This window comes from Carcharodon carcharias, chromosome 3, assembly GCF_017639515.1.
Source record: "Carcharodon carcharias isolate sCarCar2 chromosome 3, sCarCar2.pri, whole genome shotgun sequence".
Classification (NCBI taxonomy): Eukaryota; Metazoa; Chordata; class Chondrichthyes; order Lamniformes; family Lamnidae; genus Carcharodon; species Carcharodon carcharias.
In genome coordinates this window covers 26,380,108-26,402,284 of record NC_054469.1, presented here as the reverse complement: position 1 = coordinate 26,402,284, position 22,177 = coordinate 26,380,108, and the positions used below count along the sequence as shown (strand labels likewise).

Sequence of the window (22,177 nt, the reverse complement as noted above, 5' to 3'; positions counted from 1 at the left end):
GCTGAGGGGGATGATGGCGTAGTGATGTTGCCATTGGGCTAGTTATCCCGATGTCCAAAGCAATGCTTTGGGGACGGAATCCCACCGGGGCAGATAGTGGAGTTTTAATCCAATAAAAATCTGGAATTAAAAGTCTAATGATGATCATGAAACCATTGTCAAGTGTCGGAAAAACCCATCTGGTTCAGTAATGTCCCTGAGGGAAGGAAATCTCCTGTCCTTCCCTGACGTGGCCTACATGTCACTCCAGATCCATAGCAATGTGATTGACTATTAAAAGCTCTCTGAAATGACCTAGCAAGATACAAGTATCAACCGCTAAAAAAAAAGTAAATAAGGAATGAAACCTAATGGAGAATCTGGCATCTACCAAGGTACCGGAGATGACAACAGCAAACTCAGCCCTTTCGACCCTGCAAAGTTCTCCTTAGTAACATCTGGAGGCTTGTGCCAAACCGGGAGAGCTGTCTCAGACTAGTCAACGACATAGTCATACTCTCAGAATCATACCTTACAGATAATATCCCAGACACCACAAACACCATCCCTGGGTATGTCCTGTCCCACCAGTGACAGTGCAGTGGTAGACAGTGGGGATGAAATTGCCCTTGGAGTCCTCAACATCGACTTCGGACCCCATGAAGTCAAATGGCATCAGGTCAAACATGGGCAAGAAAACCTCCTAAATACCATGTACCACACCCCCACCCCACTCAGCTGATGAATCAGTGCTCCTCCATGTTGAACACCACTTGGAGGAAGAATTGAGGCTGGCAAGGGTGCAGAATGCACTCTGGGTGGGAGGACATCAATGTACGTCACCAAGAGTGGCTCAGTAGCACCAGTATAGACCAAGCTACCCGAATCCTAAAGGACATAGCTGCAAGATTGGGCCTTCGGCAGGTGGTGAGGGAAAAACATACTAGACCTCCTCCTCACCAGCCTGCCTGCCGCAGATGCTTCTGTCCATGACAGTATCGGTAGGAGTGACCACTGCACAGTCCTTGAGGAGACGAAGTCCCACCTTCACATTGAGGATACCCTCACGTTGTGTGGCACTACCACTGTGCTAAATGAGATAGATTTCAAACAGATCTAGTAAGACTGGGCATCCATGAGGTGCTGTGAGCCATCAGTAGCAGCAGAATTATACTCAACCACTATCTTTAACCTCATGAACCGGCATATCCCCTACTCTACCATTACCATCTAGCCAAGGGATCAACCCTGATTTCATAAAGAGTGCAGGAGGGCATGCCAGGAGGAGCACCAGGCATACCTAAAAATGAGGTGTCAACCTGGTGAAACTATAACACAGGACTACTTGTGTGTTAAACAGCACAAGTAGCAAGTGATAGACAGAGCTAAGCAATTCGACAACCAACAGATAAGATCTAAGCTCTGCAGTCCTGCCACATCCAGTCGTGAAAGTGGTGGGCATTTAACTAATTGGAGGAGGACACTCCACAAATACCCCATCCTCAATGATGGGGAGCTCAGCACATCAGTGCAAAAGATAAGGCTGAAGCATTTGCAACAATCTTCAGCCAGAACTGCTGAGTAGATAATCCATCTCAGCCACATCTGGAGGGTCCCCAGCATCTCAGATGCCAGACTGCAGGCAATTTAATTAACTTCACATAATATCAAGAAACAGCTGAAGACAGTGGATATTGCAAAAGCTATGGGCCTTGACAGTTTTCTGGCAATAGTACTGAAGACTTGTGCCCCAGAAGTTGCCACGCCCCTATCCAACTGTTCCAGTATAGCTACAACACAGGTAACTACCCAGCAATGTGAAAAATTGTCCAGGTATGTCCTGTACACAAGAATCAGGACAAATCCAACCCAGCCAATTACAGCCCTCAATATACTCTCATCAGTTAAGTGATGGAAGGGGTCATCAACAGCACTACCAAGTGGCACTTGTTAAGAAACAACTTGCTCACTGCTCATTTTTGGTTCTGCAAGGGCCACTTGGCTCCTGACCTTGGTGCAAACATGGACAAAAGAGCTAAACTGCAGAGGTAAGGTGAGAGTGACTGCCCTTGACATCAAGACAGCATTTGACCGAGTGTGACATCAGGGAGCCCTAGCAAAACTGGAATCAATGGGAATCTTGAAGGAAACTCTCCGCTGGTTGGAGTCATACCTAGCACAAAGAAAGATGGTTGTGGTTTTTGGAGGTCAGTTAGCTCAGTTCCAAGACATCACTGCAGGAGTTCCTCAAGGTAGTGTCCTCAGCCCAACCATCTTCAGCTGCTTCATCATATAGTCAGAAGCGGGGATGTTCACCGATGATTGCACAATGGTCAGCACCATTCGCGATGGTTCAGATACTGAAACAGTCCATGTCCAAATGCTGCACGACCTAGACAAAATCCAGGCTTGGGCTGAAAAGAGGCAGGTAATGTTCGTGCCATACAGGTGCCAGATAATGACCATCTCCAACAAGAGAGAATCAAACCGTCACCCCTTATAATTCAGAAACACATCTGGACTAGCTATATAAATATGTGGCTACAAGAGCAGGTCAGAGGCTAGGAATCCTGTGACGAGTAACTCATCTCCTTACTCCCCAAAGCTTGTCTACCATCTACAACGCACAAGTCTGGAGTGTGATGGAATACTCTCTACTTGCCTGGATGAGTGCAGCTCCAACAACACTCAAGAAGCTTGACACCATCCGGACAAAGCAACCCACTTGATTGGCACCCATCCACAAATATTCACTCTCTCCAACACTGATGCACAGTGGCAGCAGCATGTACCATCTACAAGATGCACCGCAGGAACTCAACAAGTCCCCTGACATTGCACCTTCCAAACCTGACCGCTACTGTCAAGAAGGACAAGGGCAGCAGGTACATGGGAATACCACCACCTGGATGTTCTCTCCGCGCGCGCGCGCCCCCCCCCCCCCCCAGCAAACCTGACTTGGAAATATATCACCGTTCCTTCACAGGCACTGGGTCAAAATCCTGGAACTCCCTCCTAACAGCACTGTGGGTGTACCCACACCACATGGACTGCAGCAGTTCAGAAGGGCAATGAGGGATGGCAATAAATATTGGCCTAGCCAGTGACATCCCATAAAAAAATGAATTTAAAAAGTCAGACCTTCTGTAATGTGCCTAGATTTTTTTCTCTGGCAGACTTCATTAGATCCAAGTTGATTGGAGCCTGTTGCATTATTAATTCCAGATAAACCGTTTTTTTTGTACCTCACTGTTGCAACAAATTTACTAACTTTTAATCAAAATCTCTCCATAGCAAGCACACTACTAATTTTCAGCTTTTCACCATACATAATCCAACACCAGAATAGATATTTGATGTGCTGTTTCATGGTGCTGTTTGCATGGTTTTTGATAGACATGCTGAGACAGTCTGTTCATCTCAAATTCTGGGCCAAGGCACTAACTTATCATATCCCCTAGTCGGATGCTGCTTGTATTTTTTTAAATTCCCTTTTTAAGGGATGTGGGCTTTGCTGGGTAAGCCAACATTTATTGCTCATCCCTTTTTTCCCTTGAATGTGGTGGTGAGCTGCCTTCTTGAACAACTGCAGTCCATGTGAGGTAAATACACCCATGGTGCTGTCAATGGAGCCTTGGCGAGTTTCTGCAGTGCATCTTGTAGATGGTACACACTGCTGTAACTATGCGGTGGTGGAGGGAGTGAATGTTTGTAGATGTGGTGCCAGTCCAGCCGTCTGCTTTACCCTGGAAGGTGTCAAGCTTCTTGAGTGTTGTTGGAGTTGCACTCGTCCAGGCAAATGGGAACATTCCATCACACTCCTGACTTTTGCCTTGTAGATGGTGGGCAGGCTTTGGGGAGTTGGGAGTTGAGTTACTTGCCACAGGATTCTGAGCCTCTGAACTGCTGTTGTAATCACAGTATTTATATGGCTAGTCCAGTTCAGTTTCTGGGTCAATGGTAACCTCTGGGATGTTGATAGTGGCAGATTCAGTGATGGTAATGCCATTGAATGTCAAGAGGTGATGGTTGGATTCTCTCTTGTTGGAGATGGTACTTCTGTGGCTCAAATGTTACTTGCCACTTGTCAGCCCAAGCCTGGATACTGTTCAGGTCTTGCTGCATTTGGACATGAGACTCCTCAGATACTGAGGCAGTCTAAGTGGTGCTAAACATAGTGCAATCATCAGAGGACATCCCCACTTGTGACCTTATGATGGAAGGAAGGTCATTGAAGCAGCTGTAAGATGTTTGTGCCTCAGACACTACCCTGAGGAACTCCTGCAGTGATGTGCTGGAATTGTGATGATTGACCTCCAACAACCACAACCATCTCCCTTTCTGCTAGGTATGACTAACCAGCAGAGATTTTTCTCCTGGATTCCCCTTGACTCCAGTTTTGCTAAGTTCCTTGATGCCACGCCCTGTCAAATGTGACTTTGATGTCGAGGGCAGTCACTCTCACCTCACTTCTGGAGTTCAGCTCTCTTGTCCATGTTTGAACCAAGGTTATAATGAAGTCAGGAGCAGATTGACTGGCAAAACACAAACTGAGCATCAGTGAGCAGGTTATTGCTAAGCAAGTGCCGCTTGATAGCACTATTGATGACCCCTTCCATTAATTTACTGATGATTTAGAGTAGACTGATGGGGTGGTAATTAGCCTGGTTGAATTGTTCTGCTTTTTGTGTATAGGACAAACCTGGCCAATTTTCCACATTGCTGGATGGATGCAAGTTTTGTAGCTATACTGGAACAGTTTGGCTCTGGGTGTGGCAAATTCTGGAGCACAAGTCTTCAGTACTATTGCCGGAATATCGTCAGGACCCATAGATTTTGCAGTGTCCAGTGCCTTCAGCTGTTTCTTGATATCACGTGGAGTGGATCGAATTGGCTGAAAACTGGCCTCTGTGATGTTGGGGACCTCCAGAGGAGGCCAAGATGGATCATCCACTCAGTGCTTCTGGCAGAAGATTTTTGCAAATGCACTAATGTGCTGAGCTCCCCCATCATTGAGGATGGGGATGTTTTTGGAGCTTCCTCCTCCTCCAGTGAGTTTTTTAATTGTCCACCACCATTAATGACTGGATGTGGCAGGACTGCAGAGCTTAGATCTTATCCGTTGGTTGTCAAATCGCTTAGCTCTGCCTATCACTTGCTGTTTGGCATGCAAGTAGCCCTGTGTTGTAGCTTCACCAGGTTGACACCTCGTTTTCGGGTATGCCTGGTGCTGCTCCTGGCATGCCCTCCTGCACTCCTCTTCTTTGAACTGAGGTTGATCCCTTGGCTTGGTGTAATGGTAGAGTGGGGAGATATTCTGGGCCATGAGGTTACAGATTGTATTTGAGTACAATGCCACTCCTGATGGCCCACAACGCCTCATGGATGCCCAGCCTCGAGTTTCTATATCTGTTTGAAACCAATCCCACTTAGCACGGTGGTAATGCCATACAACATGATGGAGGGTATCCTCAATGTGAAGGAGGGACTTCGTCGTCTCAAAGTCTGTGCAGTGGTCACTCCTACCGATACTGTCATGGCAGATACATCTGCGGCAGGCAGGTTGGTGAGGAAGAGGTCAAGTATGCTTTTCCCTCTTGGTTCCCTTGCCACCTGCTGCAGTCCAGCAGCTATGTCCTTTGGGACTCGACCAGCCCAGTCTGTTGTGGTGCTATCAGGCCACTCTTGGTGATGGGCATTGAAGTCCTCCACCCAGAGTACTTTCTGCACCCTTACCACACTTGGTGCTTCCTCCAAGTGGTGTTCATCATGGAGGGGTACGGATTCATCAGCTGGAGGGAGGATGGTAAGTCGTAATCAGCAGGAGGTTTGACTTAATGCTGTGGGACTTCATGGGGTCCGAAGTCGATGTTGACTCCCAGGGCAACTCCCTCCCGACCGTATACCACTGTGCCACCACCTCTGCTGGGTCTGTCCTGCCTGTGGGCCAGGACATACCCAGGGCTGGTGATGGTGGTGTCTGGGACATTGTAAGGCCTGATTCCATGAATATGACTGTCAGGCTGTTGCTTGACTCATCTGTGAGGCTGTTTTCCCAATTTTGGCACAAGCTCCCAGTTGTTAGCAAGGAGGACTTTGCAGGGTCGACAGGGCTGGGTTTGCCATTGTCGTTTCCGGTGCCTAGGTCGATGCCAGGTGGTCTGAGTGGTTTCATTCCTTTTTACTGACCTTTTAGCTGAGTGATACAACTGAGTTGCTTGCTAGGCCATTTCAGAGGGCAGCTAAGAGTCAACCACATTACTGCAGATCCGGAGTCACGTGTAGGCCAGACCAAATGAGGACGGTGGATTTTCTTCCCTAAAGGACATTAGTGAACCAGATAGGTTTTTACGACAATCAACAATGGTTTCATGATCATCATTAGAGTTTAATGCCAGACTTTTATTGAATTCAATTTCCACCATCCACTATGGTGGGATTCAAACCTGCACTCCCAGAGCATTACCCTGGGAGAGGCGATGGCATAGTTCTATTGTCGTTGGACTAGTAATCCAGAGACCTAGGGTTCTGTTAATGCCCTAGGGTAATAGCCAGGTTCGAATCCCACCATGGCACTTGGTGGAATTTGAATTCAATAATAAAAAATACTGGAATTAAAAGTCTAATGATGACCATGAAACCATCGTCAAATGTTGTAAAAACCCATCTGGTTCATTATTGTCCTTCAGGGAAGGAAATCTGCCATCCTTACCCGGTCTAGCCTACATGTGACTCCAGATCTACAGCAATGTGGTTGGCTCTTAAATGTCCCCTGAACTAGGGCAATGAGGGATGGGCAATAAATGCTTGGCCTAGCCAGCAACGCCCACATCACATGAATGAATAAAAGAAAAAAATCCAGTGACAGTACCAGTGACAATACCATTATGCGTACGCAGTCTGCTATAACAGTCAAAAAAGTGTGGATGTGCTCCAAAGTTGCAAATGTGACTTGACCTGCTGCCAAACCTCTAGAGAGGTAAAGAGGATTAAACTAATCCAGTTTGTGATTTGCTCCTTTGATCCCTTCTTGGGTCTTCATTCAACCATCTACAAGTTACTATGCAAAATGCTTTCTTTTTGTCTGACTTACATGGGCAGGGATTTTAAAAATCCCGTAGTCAGATCTGTGTGTTTTTCTTATTGTTGCATTCATTCTCAGGATGTTTGTGTCATTGGCAGCGACAGCATTTATTGCACAGCACTGGTCCTCGAGAAGGTGGTGCTGCTGAGCCACCTCCTTGAATGGTGTAATCTGTCACTTCTTAAACGCCCAGCATTAAACTTAATTTTCTGAAATAGAATTGCCACTGCAAGATTAAACTGAAGACTCTGCGAAAAGCCAAACACAGAAGTTCGGCTGGTGACTCTTCCTCCTTTCTGTACTGAAAAATCAGTTTAGGTACCTGACTTAAAATAAAGTAGGAGCATCAACAATGAGCCCTTGTACAGTCATATGGGAGTCCTATCTGCTCTGGTTCAGCTGTGGAAATATTGGGGATTGAAGTACTTGTAAATACCTAGAAATCAATATATGAATTTGGCGGGTGGTAAATAAGTTTCCTTTTGTGGTCCTATAGGTCTCCGAGATGCCAAAGCCTGCCTTTATGAAGAAAACACTGGAGGAACTTGGGATAGGAACGTACCTTAATATTGCCTTTATCCATCCAAACACTCCTATTATTAAAGCGCTGAGTATATTTGTGGAAAGAAGGGTTTCTGCCTTGCCGGTTGTGGATGAGTCAGGTTCGTACAACTCTTGTGCTTATGGCTTATTCAGGCGTACAGTGTTATCAATGATTAAGGAAACAATGAACTAAAGCAATTTGTGTCCATGGCTAACATGAGCACTACACCTTGGGTTCTGATGAATGATTCCATCTGTAAAGTTAACATCCCTTCTCTGTTCAAACACTGAATGATTTTGTATTTTGTTGCTATTTTGCATAGTTTTGGTTTGTATTATGCACTGTTTTCAAGTTATGTCTTAGGTGGTGTTCTTTGAACAATACCTCATTCTGTGGTATGCACTGCATCTTTGGATGTCATTTGTATCTGCCATAGTTTAGAGTGCTCTTTTGCAAACCTTATTGGTCATACTTGGAGAGTTGTCCTTATAGCTGTTCAAGGTTAACTCAAGGGACACTTGATGGGAACTGTGTGCACATGTAGATACTGAATGAGGACTGATTTGGGTTTGGCTGTGATGTGATCACAATTGATCAACCTTCGTAACTTCATTACATCGCTCTATGTTTAGTTTCTATCAATATCTCAACCAAGTGACAATTGTTTAGATGTGTTGAGACAATCAGCGTTAGCAAGTTGTTCAATTGGGATTTGAGCCACATAGCCAAGGCTGATCTTGGCCTCACCAGACATAAACTTTGATCGTTTTTAGCCACTGGACAGTAACCTGGAGCAGAAACCCTGACTGTTTCTTGCAGAGATACCTAAGAACCTCTGTAGTATCTGAGCATAGACCAGGAATTGAGCTCAAGACCTTCTTGGTCTCCCTTTATTAATCTGTTCATTGGATGTGAGCATTGCTGACGAGGCCAGCATTTATTGCTCATCCCTAATTGCCCTGAGGAGAAAGTGGTATGAGCCACTTGTTGAATTGCTGCAGTCCATCTGATGCAGGTCCTCCCACAGTGTGTTCCAGGATTTTGACCCAGTGACAGTGAGGGAATGTTGTTGTTGTTCCAAGTCGGATGGTGTGTGACTTGGAGGGGTACTTGCAGATGATGATGATATTCCATGCGTCTGCTGTCCTCATTATTCTGGGTGGTAGAGATCACAGGTTTGCAAAGTGCTGTTGAAGATGCCTTGGCAAGTTGCTCTATCGACTACATAGTGAATTTACTTGCTGAACTGTTGAGATCCAGTTGAGCTCTCATTTCACGATAACACCTTCCTCAAGCATGCAGAGCAGTATGTTGTAGTTTAATCTGGCATAAGTGGCCTTGATCTGCAATGTTTGGAGTTCTTGTCGTTCCACTCTTAATGCCACCTCGAATATATCCTCTGTTTAAAGCAGGGAAACTAACTGTGATATTGGTACCATTCATATTCTTAATAAAACACTGGTCAGGCCATAGCTAGAGTATTGCGTGCAGTTCCGGAATCTGCATTATAGGAAGGATGTGATTGCACTAGAGAGAGTGCAGAGGAGATTTACCAGGATGTTGCCTGGGTTGGAGAGTTTTAGTTATGAGGAGAGATTGGATAGACTGGGGTTATTGAGGAGGTACATGATTGAGGTGTATAAAATTGAGGGGCATAGATAGGGTAAACAGGAAGGAACTTTTCCCCTTGGTGAAGGGATCATTAACCAGGGAGCATAGATTTAATGTGAGGGGATGTGAGGAAGAATTTTTTCATGCAGGGGTGTTGGGAATCTGGAACTCACTGCCTGAAAGGGTGGTAGAGGCAGAAACCCTCGTTTAAGAAGTATTTGGATGTGCACTTGCGATGCCATGGCATACAAGACTATGAGCCTACTGCTGGAAAATGGGATTAGAATAGTTAGGTACTTGTTTGACCGGCGCAGACTCGATGGGCAGAAGGGCCTTTTTCTGTGCTATAGACCTCTATGGCTCTATGACTTCATGACTCCAAATTTTCAAGAAGACATTACCAGACTCTAGTCGAAGGAATTTTTGAAGGAAAGAATTCTATGGAGTTATATCAGGAAAAACAGTTCCCTTTCTGTAGAACAAAAATTATTTAACCTTGTAGTGAGCTAAATTTCAATAATTGCATATGTTCGCTACAACATTAAACCCAATTGATCATCAGATTAGCATATCTATAGATTATATTTTAAGATGTAAATTGTTCTTTCATATAACTGCTAAAATACTATTTGTGATATTTTCTCTTTGTAATGCTTTGCTCTATATGTGTGTGTGTGTGTGTGTGTATATTTACCTGACATCAGCTCGACATCAGCCATCTATTTGTATTTATCCTTTAAAAATAGATCAATGACTCTTTCCCCTCTATGCCCAGCTGCTGCAGCAGCAAAGATAATACAGCCAAATAAGATGTTTAGCTGATTTACTCAGTTAAACAAACTGGTGTGAGTTGAGTTTATGATCCCTTGTAGGAAGGAAAAAGCTATGGGTGTCTCAACACTTTTTTTAAATAAAAAGGCTTGTAAGCATCCATATAAATCTTATCAGTGCCAGAAATGCAACAAAAGTATTGATACAATTGAACCTTAAGTTTTATTGCCCTGCAAAGCTAGCTACATATTTGTTAATTTGCATTTGCTTATAGTCATTACTAAGATGATCATTGGCTTCATATACACAATGGTGATCATTTGAGCAACACAAACATCTTCAAAAGTGCTGCAACTGTTGGCTCATTGATCCATTCAGGGAGAGTGGAACGGATTTGGGTTTTTACACAAAAAACAGCACCTCTCGGTCAATCGTCTGAGTTCATTTATTTTTCTTTTACAGGGAAGGTTGTAGATATTTATTCCAAATTTGATGTTATAGTAAGTACAACTGCTTTCACTTATAATGCATTGTAGATTAAATTTCTTGATACATACCTTCTGCAGCAGCTATATGCTGCCATTCTGAATATAATTAGCATTTCCCATGTTCCAATGCGCACATTAACTCCTTTGGCATGATATTTTGTGGATTACAACTTTTCTAAAATTCATTCTCAGGATGCGGGCTCCACCGACTGAGCCAGCGTTTATTGCCCATCCCTAGTTGCCCCTTGAGGAGGTGGCAGTGAGCTGCCTCCTTGAACCGCTGCAGTCTGTGTGGTGTAGGTAGGTACACCCCACAGTGCTGTTAAGGATCTTTTAAAAGATATCTTAAAAGCACTTTGTCTTTGAAACATTTTTGACCAAAACCTTGTTTGTGGATAACTAACGTTTTGAACTGCTAAAGAGTTGTTTTACTTTCAGCTGACATCACCCGATTTCTCTCTGGGTTTTTGAGCAAATTAAGGAAAAATAAAACCAGTAAAACGAGAAGGTGTAAATATCGATCAGAGTCTTGCGCATTTTCTTTCTTTCTTAAGATCTAAAGAGCTCAAGCATTTTATATTAAGCCAAGTTTATTTTCCCCTGCTCAGAATCTTGCTGCTGAGAAGACCTACAATAATCTGGATATCACTGTAACCCAGGCACTGCGACACCGCTCACAGTATTTTGAAGGGGTTGTGAAGTGTCACAGGCTAGAAGCACTGGAGACAACAGTGGACAGAATAGTCAAAGCCGAGGTAGGGTAAAATTTTATACACGTTTATTGCATAGTACTTCCAGCACAGGAACAGGCTATTCAGCCCAACAGGTCCTGCTAGTGTTTATTCTGCACAGGAGCTGTCTCCTACTTTTCTTCATCTAGCCCCATTAACATCTCCTTCTATTCCTTTCTCCCTTTTATGTTAATCTCTCACTTCTCCTTAAATCAGTACTACTGGACTCAACTGCACCTTGTTCCCTCCTTACCTCTGTAATTTCATCCAGCTCTGAGATATCTGCACTCCTCTAATTTTGGCCTCTTGAGCACTCATGATTTTATTCACTCCACCATTGGTGGCTGTTTCTTCAGTTGCCTAGGCCCTAGCTCTGGAGTTTACTTCCCAGACCTCCCTGCCTCTCTTCCTTGCTTTCCCCCTTTTAAGACATCCTTAAAACCTATTTCCTTGACCAAGCTTTTGGTCACCTGACCTGATCTTTCCTCATCTGGCTCCGTACTCCAAGTATGACCTAATCACAATTCTATACAATATATAAAACGTACGCAAGTCTTTCCAGGTCCCATATGGTATAGTACATTCGAAATGTATTTCATCTTATCAGCTTCGCTTGTTTTCTTGTTTTGTTTTCAGTCCCTCAGACTGTGGGAAATTTGTTCCAACTGTGGGTTCAATTGTTGACAAGATAGTTACAAACCTTGCATTTTGCCACAAACAAGATATTTTTCACATTTTTGCTAAATAATCTTGTTGACATATCAGTTAAGACATTTTGTTTTCTCTCTCTCTGCGCTGTGGCTGCAGTTTTCAGTCACATTGTGGGTGATGTTTAAATTTAGAAACATAGATAAGTTACACATTCAGCCCATCGTCTCTGTGCCGGCCATAAAAAGAAAAAAAAGAAACTAGCTGCTCATTTTTAATCCCGCTTTTCAGCAGCTGGTCCATAGCCTTGCAGGTTACAGCACTTCGGATGCAGATCCAGGTACCTTTTTAAATGAGTTGAGCGTTTCAACCACCAACTTAGGCAGTGAATTCCAGATGCCCACTACCCTGGGTGAAAAAGTTCTTCCTTGTGTCCTCTAATCCTTCTACCAATCACCTTTAAATCTATGCCCCCTGGTAATTGACCCATCAGCTAGAGGAAACAAGTCTTTCCTGTCTACCCTATCTAGACATCAATTAGGTCACCCCTCAGCCACTTCCTTTCCAAGAAAAACAACCCTAGCCTATCAAATTTGTATTCATAGCTACAATTTTCAAGCCCTAGCGACATTCTTATAAATCTCCTCTGCACTCTCTCCAGAGCAATTATGTCCTTCCTGTAATGTGGTGAACAAAAAAAAACAATCCAAGCCTGCGCCGATCATATTGCCTGTCAACTAAAACATTTTGCACTTCCGGGGTCTGTATCCCTCTATTCCCATCCTATTCATGTATTTGTCAAGCTGCCTCTTAAACACCACTATCGTCCTGCTTTCACCACCTCCTCTGGCAGCGAATTCCAGAAACTCACTATCCTCTGCGTAAAAAAACTTGCCCCCGCACATCTCCTCTATAGTTTTCTCCTCTCACCTTAAATCTATGTCCCTTAGTAATTGACTCTTCCACCCTGGGAAAAAGCTTCTGACTATCTACTTTGTCCATGCCGCTCATAATTTTGTAAACTTCTATCAAGTCGCCTCTCAATCTCCGTTGCTCTAGTGAGAACAATCCGAGTTTCTCCAACCTCTCCTCATAGCTAATAATCTCCAGACCAAGCAGCATCCTGGTAAACCTCCTCTGCACCCTCTCCAACACCTCCATATCCTTCTGGTAATGTGATGACCAGAATTGCATGCAGTGTTCCAAGTGTGGCCTAACCAAGGTTCTATACAGCTGCAGCATGACTTCCCAGCTTTTATATTCAATACCCCTGCCAATGAAGGCAAGCATGCCATATGCCTTCCTGACTACCTTATCCACCTGCATTGCCACTTTCAGTGACCTGTGGACCTGTACACCCAGATTCCTCTGCCCGTTGATGCACTTAAGATGGTGCCCAGAACTGTACACAAAATTCCAGCTGTGGCCTAACCAGTGTTTTATACAATTCCATCATTGTGGAATCCCTGCTTTTGTATTCAATACCTCGTCCACCTTATCCACCTGTCCTGCCACGGACATGCACTTCAAGGTCTCTCACTTCCTCAACCCCTCTCAATATCCTCCCATTTATTGAGTATTTCCTAGCTTTGTTTGCTCTCCCCAGATGCATTACCTCTCATTTCTCTAGATTGAATTCCATTTGCCACTTTTCCAAAACAAAAACAGAATTACCCGGAAAAACTCAGCAGGTCTGGATGCTGCCAGACCTGCTGAGTTTTTCCAGGTAATTCTGTTTTTGTTTTGGATTTCCAGCATTTGCGGTTTTTTGTTTTTATTTTTTTGCCACTTGTCCACCCTCACAACCAAACCATTGATATTCTGGAGACAACAGCTATCCTCTTCACCATCAACCACACCACCACATTTAAGTCCAAATCATTAATATTTACAACAAACAGCAAGGTCCCCAACACTGAGCCCCATGGAACGTCACTGGAAACCACTTTCCACTCTCAAAAACATCCATCGACTATTACTTGTTGTTTCCCGTCGCTGACCAATTTTGGATCCAACTTGCCACCTTCCCCTGTATCCCATTGGATCTCATTTTTCTAACCAGTCTACCATGTGGGACCTTGTCAAATGCCTTACTAAAACCCGTGTAGACAACATTCACTGCACTACCCTCATCAATTCTCCTTGTTACTTCCTCAAAAAATTCTATTAAGTTAGTATGACACAATCTACCCCTAATAAAACTGATTATCCCTGATCAATCTGTGCCTTTTTAAGAGACCACTTGCCATGTCTATCAGAACTGATTCCAATAATTTGCCCACCACCGAAGTCAGCCTGACTGGCGTATAATTTTCGGGCCTATCCCTTGCATCCTTTTTAAATATTGGTACAACCTTCGCAGACCTTCAATCCTCTGGTACCTCGCCTGTACTTAATGAGCATTGCTATTTCCTCCGTGGCTTCCTTCAAGAACCTAGGATACAACCCATTTGGGCCTGGTGATTTATCCACTTTCAAGGATGCCAGTCCCTCCAGTACTCCCTCTCTCACTATGCTCATTGTTTCTAATATCTCACACTCTTCCTCTTTAACTAGAATGTCTCCTCAGTGAAGACAGAGACAAAGTACTCATTGAGAACCCTGCCCACATCTTCTGCATCAATGCTTAAGTTACTATGTACATCTCTGTCAGGCCCAACCCTTTTCTTAGTTATTCTCTTGCTCTTAATGTACTGGTAAAACATCTTTGGGTTTTCTTTGATTTTACCTGCCAATATTTTTCCGTATCCTCTTTTTACTTTCCTAATTTCCTTTTTTATTTCATCCCCGTACTTTCTATACCCCTCTAGGATTTCTGCAGTATTAAGCTTTTTGTGACTTTCATAAGCTCTTTTTCTGCTTTATCTTGCACTATGCTTCTGGCAGTACCACCCTATTTCTTTATGGAGGCATGTCTACACTGTGCCCGTAGAATCTCGCTTTTGACACTGTTTCTCCTTCTAGTAGCTGCGTCCAGTCCACTTTTGCCAGTTCACCTCTCAGCTTTGTAAAATTTTTCTTCCCCCGATTTAGAACTTCTACTCCTGTTCTGTCTTTGTCCTCTTGCATAATTATGCTAAATCTAACACTATTATGGTCACTGTCTCCAAAATGGTCCCCCATTGCTGCTACTTCCACTTGCCCAGCTTCATTTCCTAAATCTAAATTTAGAATTGTGCCCCGTCTCATTGGGCTTGTTACATGCTGGCTGAAAAAGTTTTCTTGAATGCAGTTCAAGAATTTTGTGCCCTCTGTTCCCTCACACTGTTCATATCCCAATTGATATTAGGATGGTTGAAGCCTCCAACAGTTACAATCCTATTGATTTTCCATTCAAAAATTAGCCTACATATTTGCTCTTCTAACTCCCTTCCAGCACTTGGGGATGTATGGTACACTTCTAGCAATGTGGCTGCCCCCTTTTTATTTCTGAGCTCAACCCATATGACCTAATTTGATGCTTCGTTTATTATATCATCCCTTCTCACAGCTGTAATTGTTTCTTTAACCAATAATGTTGCACCCCCACCTTTTTATCCCCCTCTCTATCCTGTTGAAAACTCTACATCCAGGGATGTTGCCCCTCTTTAAACCAAGTTTCTATCATAGTGATGGTATTATGCTGCTATGTATGTATCTATCTATGCCCTCAACTCATCAGCTTTATTTGCTATACTCCTTGCATTTACAGATACACCTCCTTTTAACACTGCCAAAATCCTGTGCTGTACACTTTTTAACCTGTTCTGCTTCTGTCTTTGAGTCACTGACTAATTCTCCATCTCCTGTTCCCTGCTCTGAATTTGCCGTCATGTTCCCAGCCTCCTGCCAATCTATTTTGACAGCCATGCGCATGTCTAACTTACTTTATGTATAAATCTTTAGGATGCATTGAATTATCTGCATTGTGATTCATAAACAAATAAGGAATACATGCATGATAGAAGTAATTAATAGTTGACGGCTAAAATGTGCCAGTAATAGTCTAGATACTTACGAGAGTTGCTGGATATTGTTGAATTTATTTCTTCTTAACTGTCTTCAGCCCTAACCAATAAGAGTCCATTAAATTCTCATAGCTCTCTTCTGCTTGACCTATCATGTCTTTACAAGAATGTGTTGACCATTTATTGAAAATGTGAAATATGTTTAAGACCTTTTGTAGTTAATTTTTCAGTGGAACTTGAACTTCTGTTGAAGAACCATTTTTGGCTGTTGTCATGGGAACTGATGAGTTATGCAATATCAACTATAGTTTTTTTGGTGTGCATTTTACCATCTGATCTTTCTTTCCCTTTCAGGTTCATCGGCTTGTAGTGGTTGATGAGAAAGAAAGCATTGTGGGAATCGTCTCATTGTCCGACATTCTGCAGGCTCTTGTTCTCACCCCAGCAGGTATAGATGCACAATATTCCTAATCTCCTGGAGTCTGACCTCTGACCCCTTCCTCTAGGCACTCAGGTAGGGTACACCTTGGCATGTTGTACCCACTCAGCTTGCTGAATCAACATTGGCTGCTGAAATCCCCTTTGCTATCTGCTGACTGACTAAACAGCCTTTGGCATGGCCAGTATGGCTGAATATGTAGCTGCTTTTGAAGCTGTACAATTTTTTTTTGCCAGCTGTGTACTGTGATCATTTTAAATGGATAACTGGAGAAAGTATATTCTCTCATGGTGATTGGTGAACTTAAACTGAAAGTGGATAACACCCTCAAGTCACAAGATCTGAAGTTGCAAATGGGTACCATGGTCTTTTCTATCACCAGACAGCATGAATTTCTGCCACGTGTTGGACAAATTTATTATGATGTTGGTGATTTAACAAAATGTACATTTATATCGCACTCAGTCAAACACTTAATAGGGCACGTAGTTGCAGAGCAGTTGGACACTGTGGGCCAAAAGTAGAGGATCAGGACAGAGCAGAAGTATGGTCATATATTTTTTGAAGGCAGGGAGGAGGTGATGGGGCTGAATTGCTGAAAGAGGGAACTCCAGCAGTTGGGAGCAAGGTAGTGAAAGGGCAGGGAATCTGCCATTGATGGAGGCCAGAATATGCACAGTTACATGAATGGAGACAGGAAAGAATGATACCATGGGGGAATTTAAAGGTTAAGACAAGAATCTTCGTTTTTTTTAAAAAGAGTACGGGAAGTTGATGGATTTGATGAGGGAAGGTATGACTCTTCATCCAAGACCACAGGATTCTGGATAACCTGCGCTTCATGCATGGCAGAAGCGAGAAGACTGTCGAGAACATTGTAGAAGTACAGCCACAAGATAATAAAAGTATGATTTAGGATTTTAATGATAGGGTGTTAGGCATAAGGTTGAGTGATGTTGTGGCAGTTTTTAAAAAATGGTTTTAGTCACTGGTTGGATGTATGGGATATTGTAAACTCAGGGTCCAATAAAGCAGATGGAGTTCTGGCCAGTCGCAAGCTGATGTTTGCAGGAGCTGAAAGGTGACTTCTCATCATTAATCTGGAGCAAATGCAGACTCTTGTCTAGATGCCCAGTAAAACTATCAGAAATACAGGGAAACACTGATTTGGGTACACCCCTCCAATAATGTAAATATATTTGACCGTAAAGTTTCTTAGACAAGGGTACTTCCCAATTGTTACGAAACACATTTCACTGGCACAAAACGTGGTGTGAGACTACTGCTTGCATGGAATCAATTTGGAAGCACAAATAAATTGCATGCGTCTGAGTGGAGTAGTGATTCAGATGTTGTACTACAGTGTATGAAGCAAAGCATGAGCAGTAAAAGCTGTTTGATTCCGAATGCCATGTTTGTGTTTAGATTGCCTTCTTGCCCCCTCTTTAGTGAATCCCTTAATGATTTCAGTTTTATTCTGATGAAAATCGGTGAGAGGAATTCAACAGGTTGCGAAATTTGCTCTTTAGCACTTACCTGATAGCAGACTACCTTCTGCCTTATCATTGCAAAAGTTTTGTAATTATTCTGATATCTTTATTCATCAAGTATAAACCTGCAGCCATTTGTTATAAGTCTTGTTTTAGTATAGCTGGCTGTATCTGGGTAGCATGTAAAACAGTTTATTATTAAAGTTTGAATACTGGAGCCCTACGGTTAAAAAAATATTGCGCATGTAATATTTTAGTATTTCATCTTGAAATTAGAAATACTTCATCCAGATTGATGTCATGTCTTAATGTTTGATTCATGTCAGCTTTGCTATACGTTTAGTAGAATTGGACATGGAGTGAAGGTAAAAAGAACATGAGACCAATCTAACATTGGACGAGAGCAAAAAAAATGGTTTTGTGCCCCCTATACAATATTGCAGTGTGAGATAGATTCCAAAGGAAAATGGCCAATTCTCAGTTAGTTGACAAAGTAAAAAGGGACCAGATCAATATCTGTTTAGAGGGGAGTTTGAAGGCTATAGAGATATTTTATTTTTCAAGGGAAAAATAGGATAGAACTTTGTTTATTAAAAAAATAGCTTGTGGTGGGAAGAATAGACCAATCATAGACTATGGATGAAATGAATCAGTCTGTTAAATTCCTTTAAATATAACCAATGCCCTATAAAATTTTAGAATAATGTTTCATTTCCTGCAATTCTTTCTTGCCTAAAAATTGTGTTTTTTAAATCCTCCTTAAATCACACTGGCCCTGAGAAATACTCTTGTTGACTTTAAGGTGTACACTGTGTCATCAGTGATATGGTCTCAGCCAGCAACCCCCATTATCTCTAATTCATTGCTATTTTTGTACAAATACGGGCAACCTTTCACATTCCATAAATAGACAGTTTGCAATTCTAAACTGGTAAGAGAAGATAAATTAGAGGTATTGGATTCAGATTCGCTCTCCTATGACCGTCATTGTTGTTAGCACACAAGATGGGTTACTAGCAACAGCAACAACTTTCATTCATATAGTGCCTTTAGTGTATAAATAAAAATGTCTCAATGCACTTGCATCACAGCGGCATAAGGCTAAAGAAGAAGATATTAGTAGAAATGATCAGAAACGTTCAGAGGTGGATTTTAAGGAACCTCTTAAAGGAGGAGAGGACGTAGAGAGACAGATGTAGCTTTCACTGAGTTTTGATTACTAATTGGCTCCCTATTCTTTGGCTCTAATGTGTTTAAGTAAACAGGCATTATGTTTCAGCACTTAGACAATGCACAAAACTAATTCTTTGAACAAGACAGTTTTTCTTCTCTTTATGAAAACTTACATTTTACAATTTACAGGTTCTATAAGAAAGGAAAGCATTACAGAATGACTGATTATAATGGGCATTGAAGTTGCTTGACAAGAACTCTTTGAAGCTTCTTATTCTGTTCAGGACCAGGTGAACGCTGGCTACAACAGAGAAGAGAAGGCACAAGATTGTGAAATCAGGAAACTGAAACAGTTTAATCAAACACTGTAGCTGGATCTGATAAGTATTAGTGACAATATCTGAAACCAAATTGGTGATCTTGCTCACTGAATAGCTATACAGATACAGCTGTAATGTTGCAATTAAGACTTTGAAAGAATTTATTTTGCAAAAACTATTAGCAACTGTACCTAAAAGATATTTTTAAACAATGTGTTAAAGCCAGAATGATTCAAGTGGCTATTTATTTCAAACAGTTTGTTGGTAACTTTTTCATGACTTGGGGTTGGAACCAACCAACGCTACTGTGCGAATTGTCATGAAAAATCTCAAACTTCAAAATCAGTTTGGACCTGCTACAGCACTTATCTGCTGACATGTACATCTTAATCCTCCAATTCAATAGGAGCATGCAGTGAGAAAACTGTTAACTGTACTGTACTGTAAATAGGAAGTTATTGAGGGAAAACGTGCCAGAGAAAGGTATATTTTTCGGTGTAAGCAAATGTAAAATTATGTTTGTACGATTGCACATTTAATTTTTTTGTAAATTATATTGTTTTCATATGGCTGCAAGGATGGGGGGAACATTTTGTCCTTGTAAATGCACAAAGGCATGAAAATGACACTATCAATATATCGTAGATTCTTTTGTTGAAAGGAGGAGAGGGGAAAAGGAAAACAATGATACTTGCTGTTGTGAGGATTTGCTGGGGCATGAAAAGAAACACTTGATTTTGTCGCAAAACCTTATTAAAGTAATAATGCACTTTAAAACATGGACATTCAAGAATTGTGTAGCGAATTCACACAAATATGATGCAAGTTGAAATTTGCATTGGGCCCCAACCCAGCCCTGAAGATTTGAAGTATCTCCTGTGGGTGGGTAAATCTACACACAACATCAAATACTTAAGCAGGTTATTACCTCAAAATAACATTTCCAGTGGAAGATGTTTCCTGAAAATCTGATCTTGATGATGGAGACTGGGCTTTAGATCAGCATAGGCTACTGAATTGAATTACTTGGTTGACTTTGAATCTTGCGTTCTCTTTCCTCTTTCCCTCTACCCCCAGAAAAAAAAAATAGAAAAAAATTAATCATTGGTGGTGATTCAGTAACGTCGGTGAATTCTGTACTTCCGCTATGGTAAGGATTGTGTAATAGAAAGTGAACTGGTGTATGTATGACAGGAATGTGCAGTATCTCTGAATACTTCGCTGAAACCTGGGAAGTAGAAAGATGTCCTCCCATAAGCAACTTTCATCTACAAATGCTTGAGCAAAGGGCTCATACCAGTCCTAGTTTTAAGTTCCCAGCCTTTTGATCTGGGTTGATGAAGTTTACATCACAATGTTGCAATTTAAGTGCCATTACAATGATTCAATCTAAAATTGATGTGAACTGAGTCTAAATGTAGCGTATTAAAACACATCTTGTATCATATTTTGAATGCTGTCCTGCATTTCTTCTGTGCATTATCATATGTATACAATATTGTACATCTTTAATGTTGAATAAACAAGGTTTATTGCCAGGTGCAACTAAATGGACAGCTTTTTTTTGAGGTGGCCATGACCACTGAACTCAATATCCTTCACTGGTGTCTAGTAGCTACATTGTGTAAAATGTACTGGATACACTACAGCAACACAAAGGTTACTTCAGTAGCTCTTTCCTCCCATGTGATCTCAACTACCAAGAACAAGAGTAGCCATCTTCAACAAGACTTTCAATTACATTACCCTTGCAGAAACCCCTACTATCAACATCCTGAACTCAAGAACTAGGAGCAGGAGTAGGCAATTCAGCCCCTTGAGCCTGCCCCGCCATTCAATATGATCATGGCTGATCTCCTTTCGGCCTCAACTCCAATTTCCCGCCCTCTCCCCATAACTTTTCAACCCATTACTAATTAAAAATCTGTCTATCTCCTCACATTTATTCAGCATTCCACAGATTCACGACCTTTTGAGAAAAGTAATTCCTCCTGATCTCTGATTTAAATCTACCACCCCTTAGCCTAAAACTATGGCCTCTCATTCTAGAATGTCCCACAAGGGGAAACATCCGCTCCACGTCTACTTTGTCTTTCCCCTTTAGCATCTTATATACCTCAATTAGATCTCCTCTCATTCTTCTAAACTCTAGCGAGTATAGGCCAAAACTGCTCAATCTTTCCTCATAAGGCAAGCCCTGCATCTCTGGAATCAATCTACTGAACCGCCTCCAATGCAACTACATCCTTTCTCAAGGGGACCAAAACTGTGCACAGTACTCCAGGTGAGGTCTCGCCAATGCCTTGTACAGTTGCAACAACACTTCCCTATTTTTATACTCTATTCCTTTAGCAATAAATGCCAAAATTCCATTTGCCTTCCTTATTACCTGCTGTACCTACATACTAGCATTCAGGGGACCTTACTATTGACCAGACACTAAACTAGACCAGCCATAATAAATACTTTGGTTACAAGAGCAGTTCAGAGGCTGGGAATTCTGTTGAGTAACTCACCACCTAACTCCCTACTTGCCTGGATGAGTACAGCTCCAATAACACTCATGCTTGACACCATCCAGGACAAAGCAGTCTGCTTGTTTGGCACCCATCCACCACTTTAAACATTTACTCCCTCAACCACTGACACAGTGGCAGCAGCATCTGCAAGATGCACTGCAGCAACTCAACAAGGCTCCTTGACAGCACCTTTCAAACCCTTGAACTCTACCACCAAGAAGGAGAAGGGCAGCAGATGCATGGGAGCACCACCACCTGCAAGTTCTCCTCCAAGCCACGCACCATCCTGACTTGGAACTATATCACCATTCCTTTACTGTCACTGAGTCAAGATCCTGGAACTCACTTCTGAAAGCCCTGTGGGTGTTCCTACAACATTTGGCCTGCAGAGGTTCAAGTAGATGCCTCCACCACCACCTCAGTGACATTTAGG

General features: G+C 42.4%; 1 protein-coding gene across 5 annotated transcripts in view; it reads left to right on the top strand.

The window, feature by feature from the left end:
* The window catches only part of LOC121275859 (5'-AMP-activated protein kinase subunit gamma-2-like), a 408,268-nt gene extending 387,493 nt beyond the window's left edge, over positions 1 to 20,775 (top strand). For 4 of the 5 annotated variants that reach the window (XM_041183598.1, XM_041183600.1, XM_041183601.1 and 1 more), the window contains 5 exons: positions 7,560 to 7,725; positions 10,452 to 10,489; positions 11,086 to 11,232; positions 16,158 to 16,251; positions 19,095 to 20,775. In XM_041183598.1, the coding sequence (XP_041039532.1) occupies positions 7,560 to 7,725; positions 10,452 to 10,489; positions 11,086 to 11,232; positions 16,158 to 16,251; positions 19,095 to 19,126 (477 nt within the window). In that variant the 3' untranslated portion in view covers positions 19,127 to 20,775. Of the gene's footprint in view, positions 1 to 7,559; positions 7,726 to 10,451; positions 10,490 to 11,085; positions 11,233 to 16,157; positions 16,318 to 19,094 lie in introns of all 5 variants that reach the window. The other variant, XM_041183599.1, reaches the window with a different exon arrangement.
* Positions 20,776 to 22,177: the final 1,402 nt, after the last annotated feature.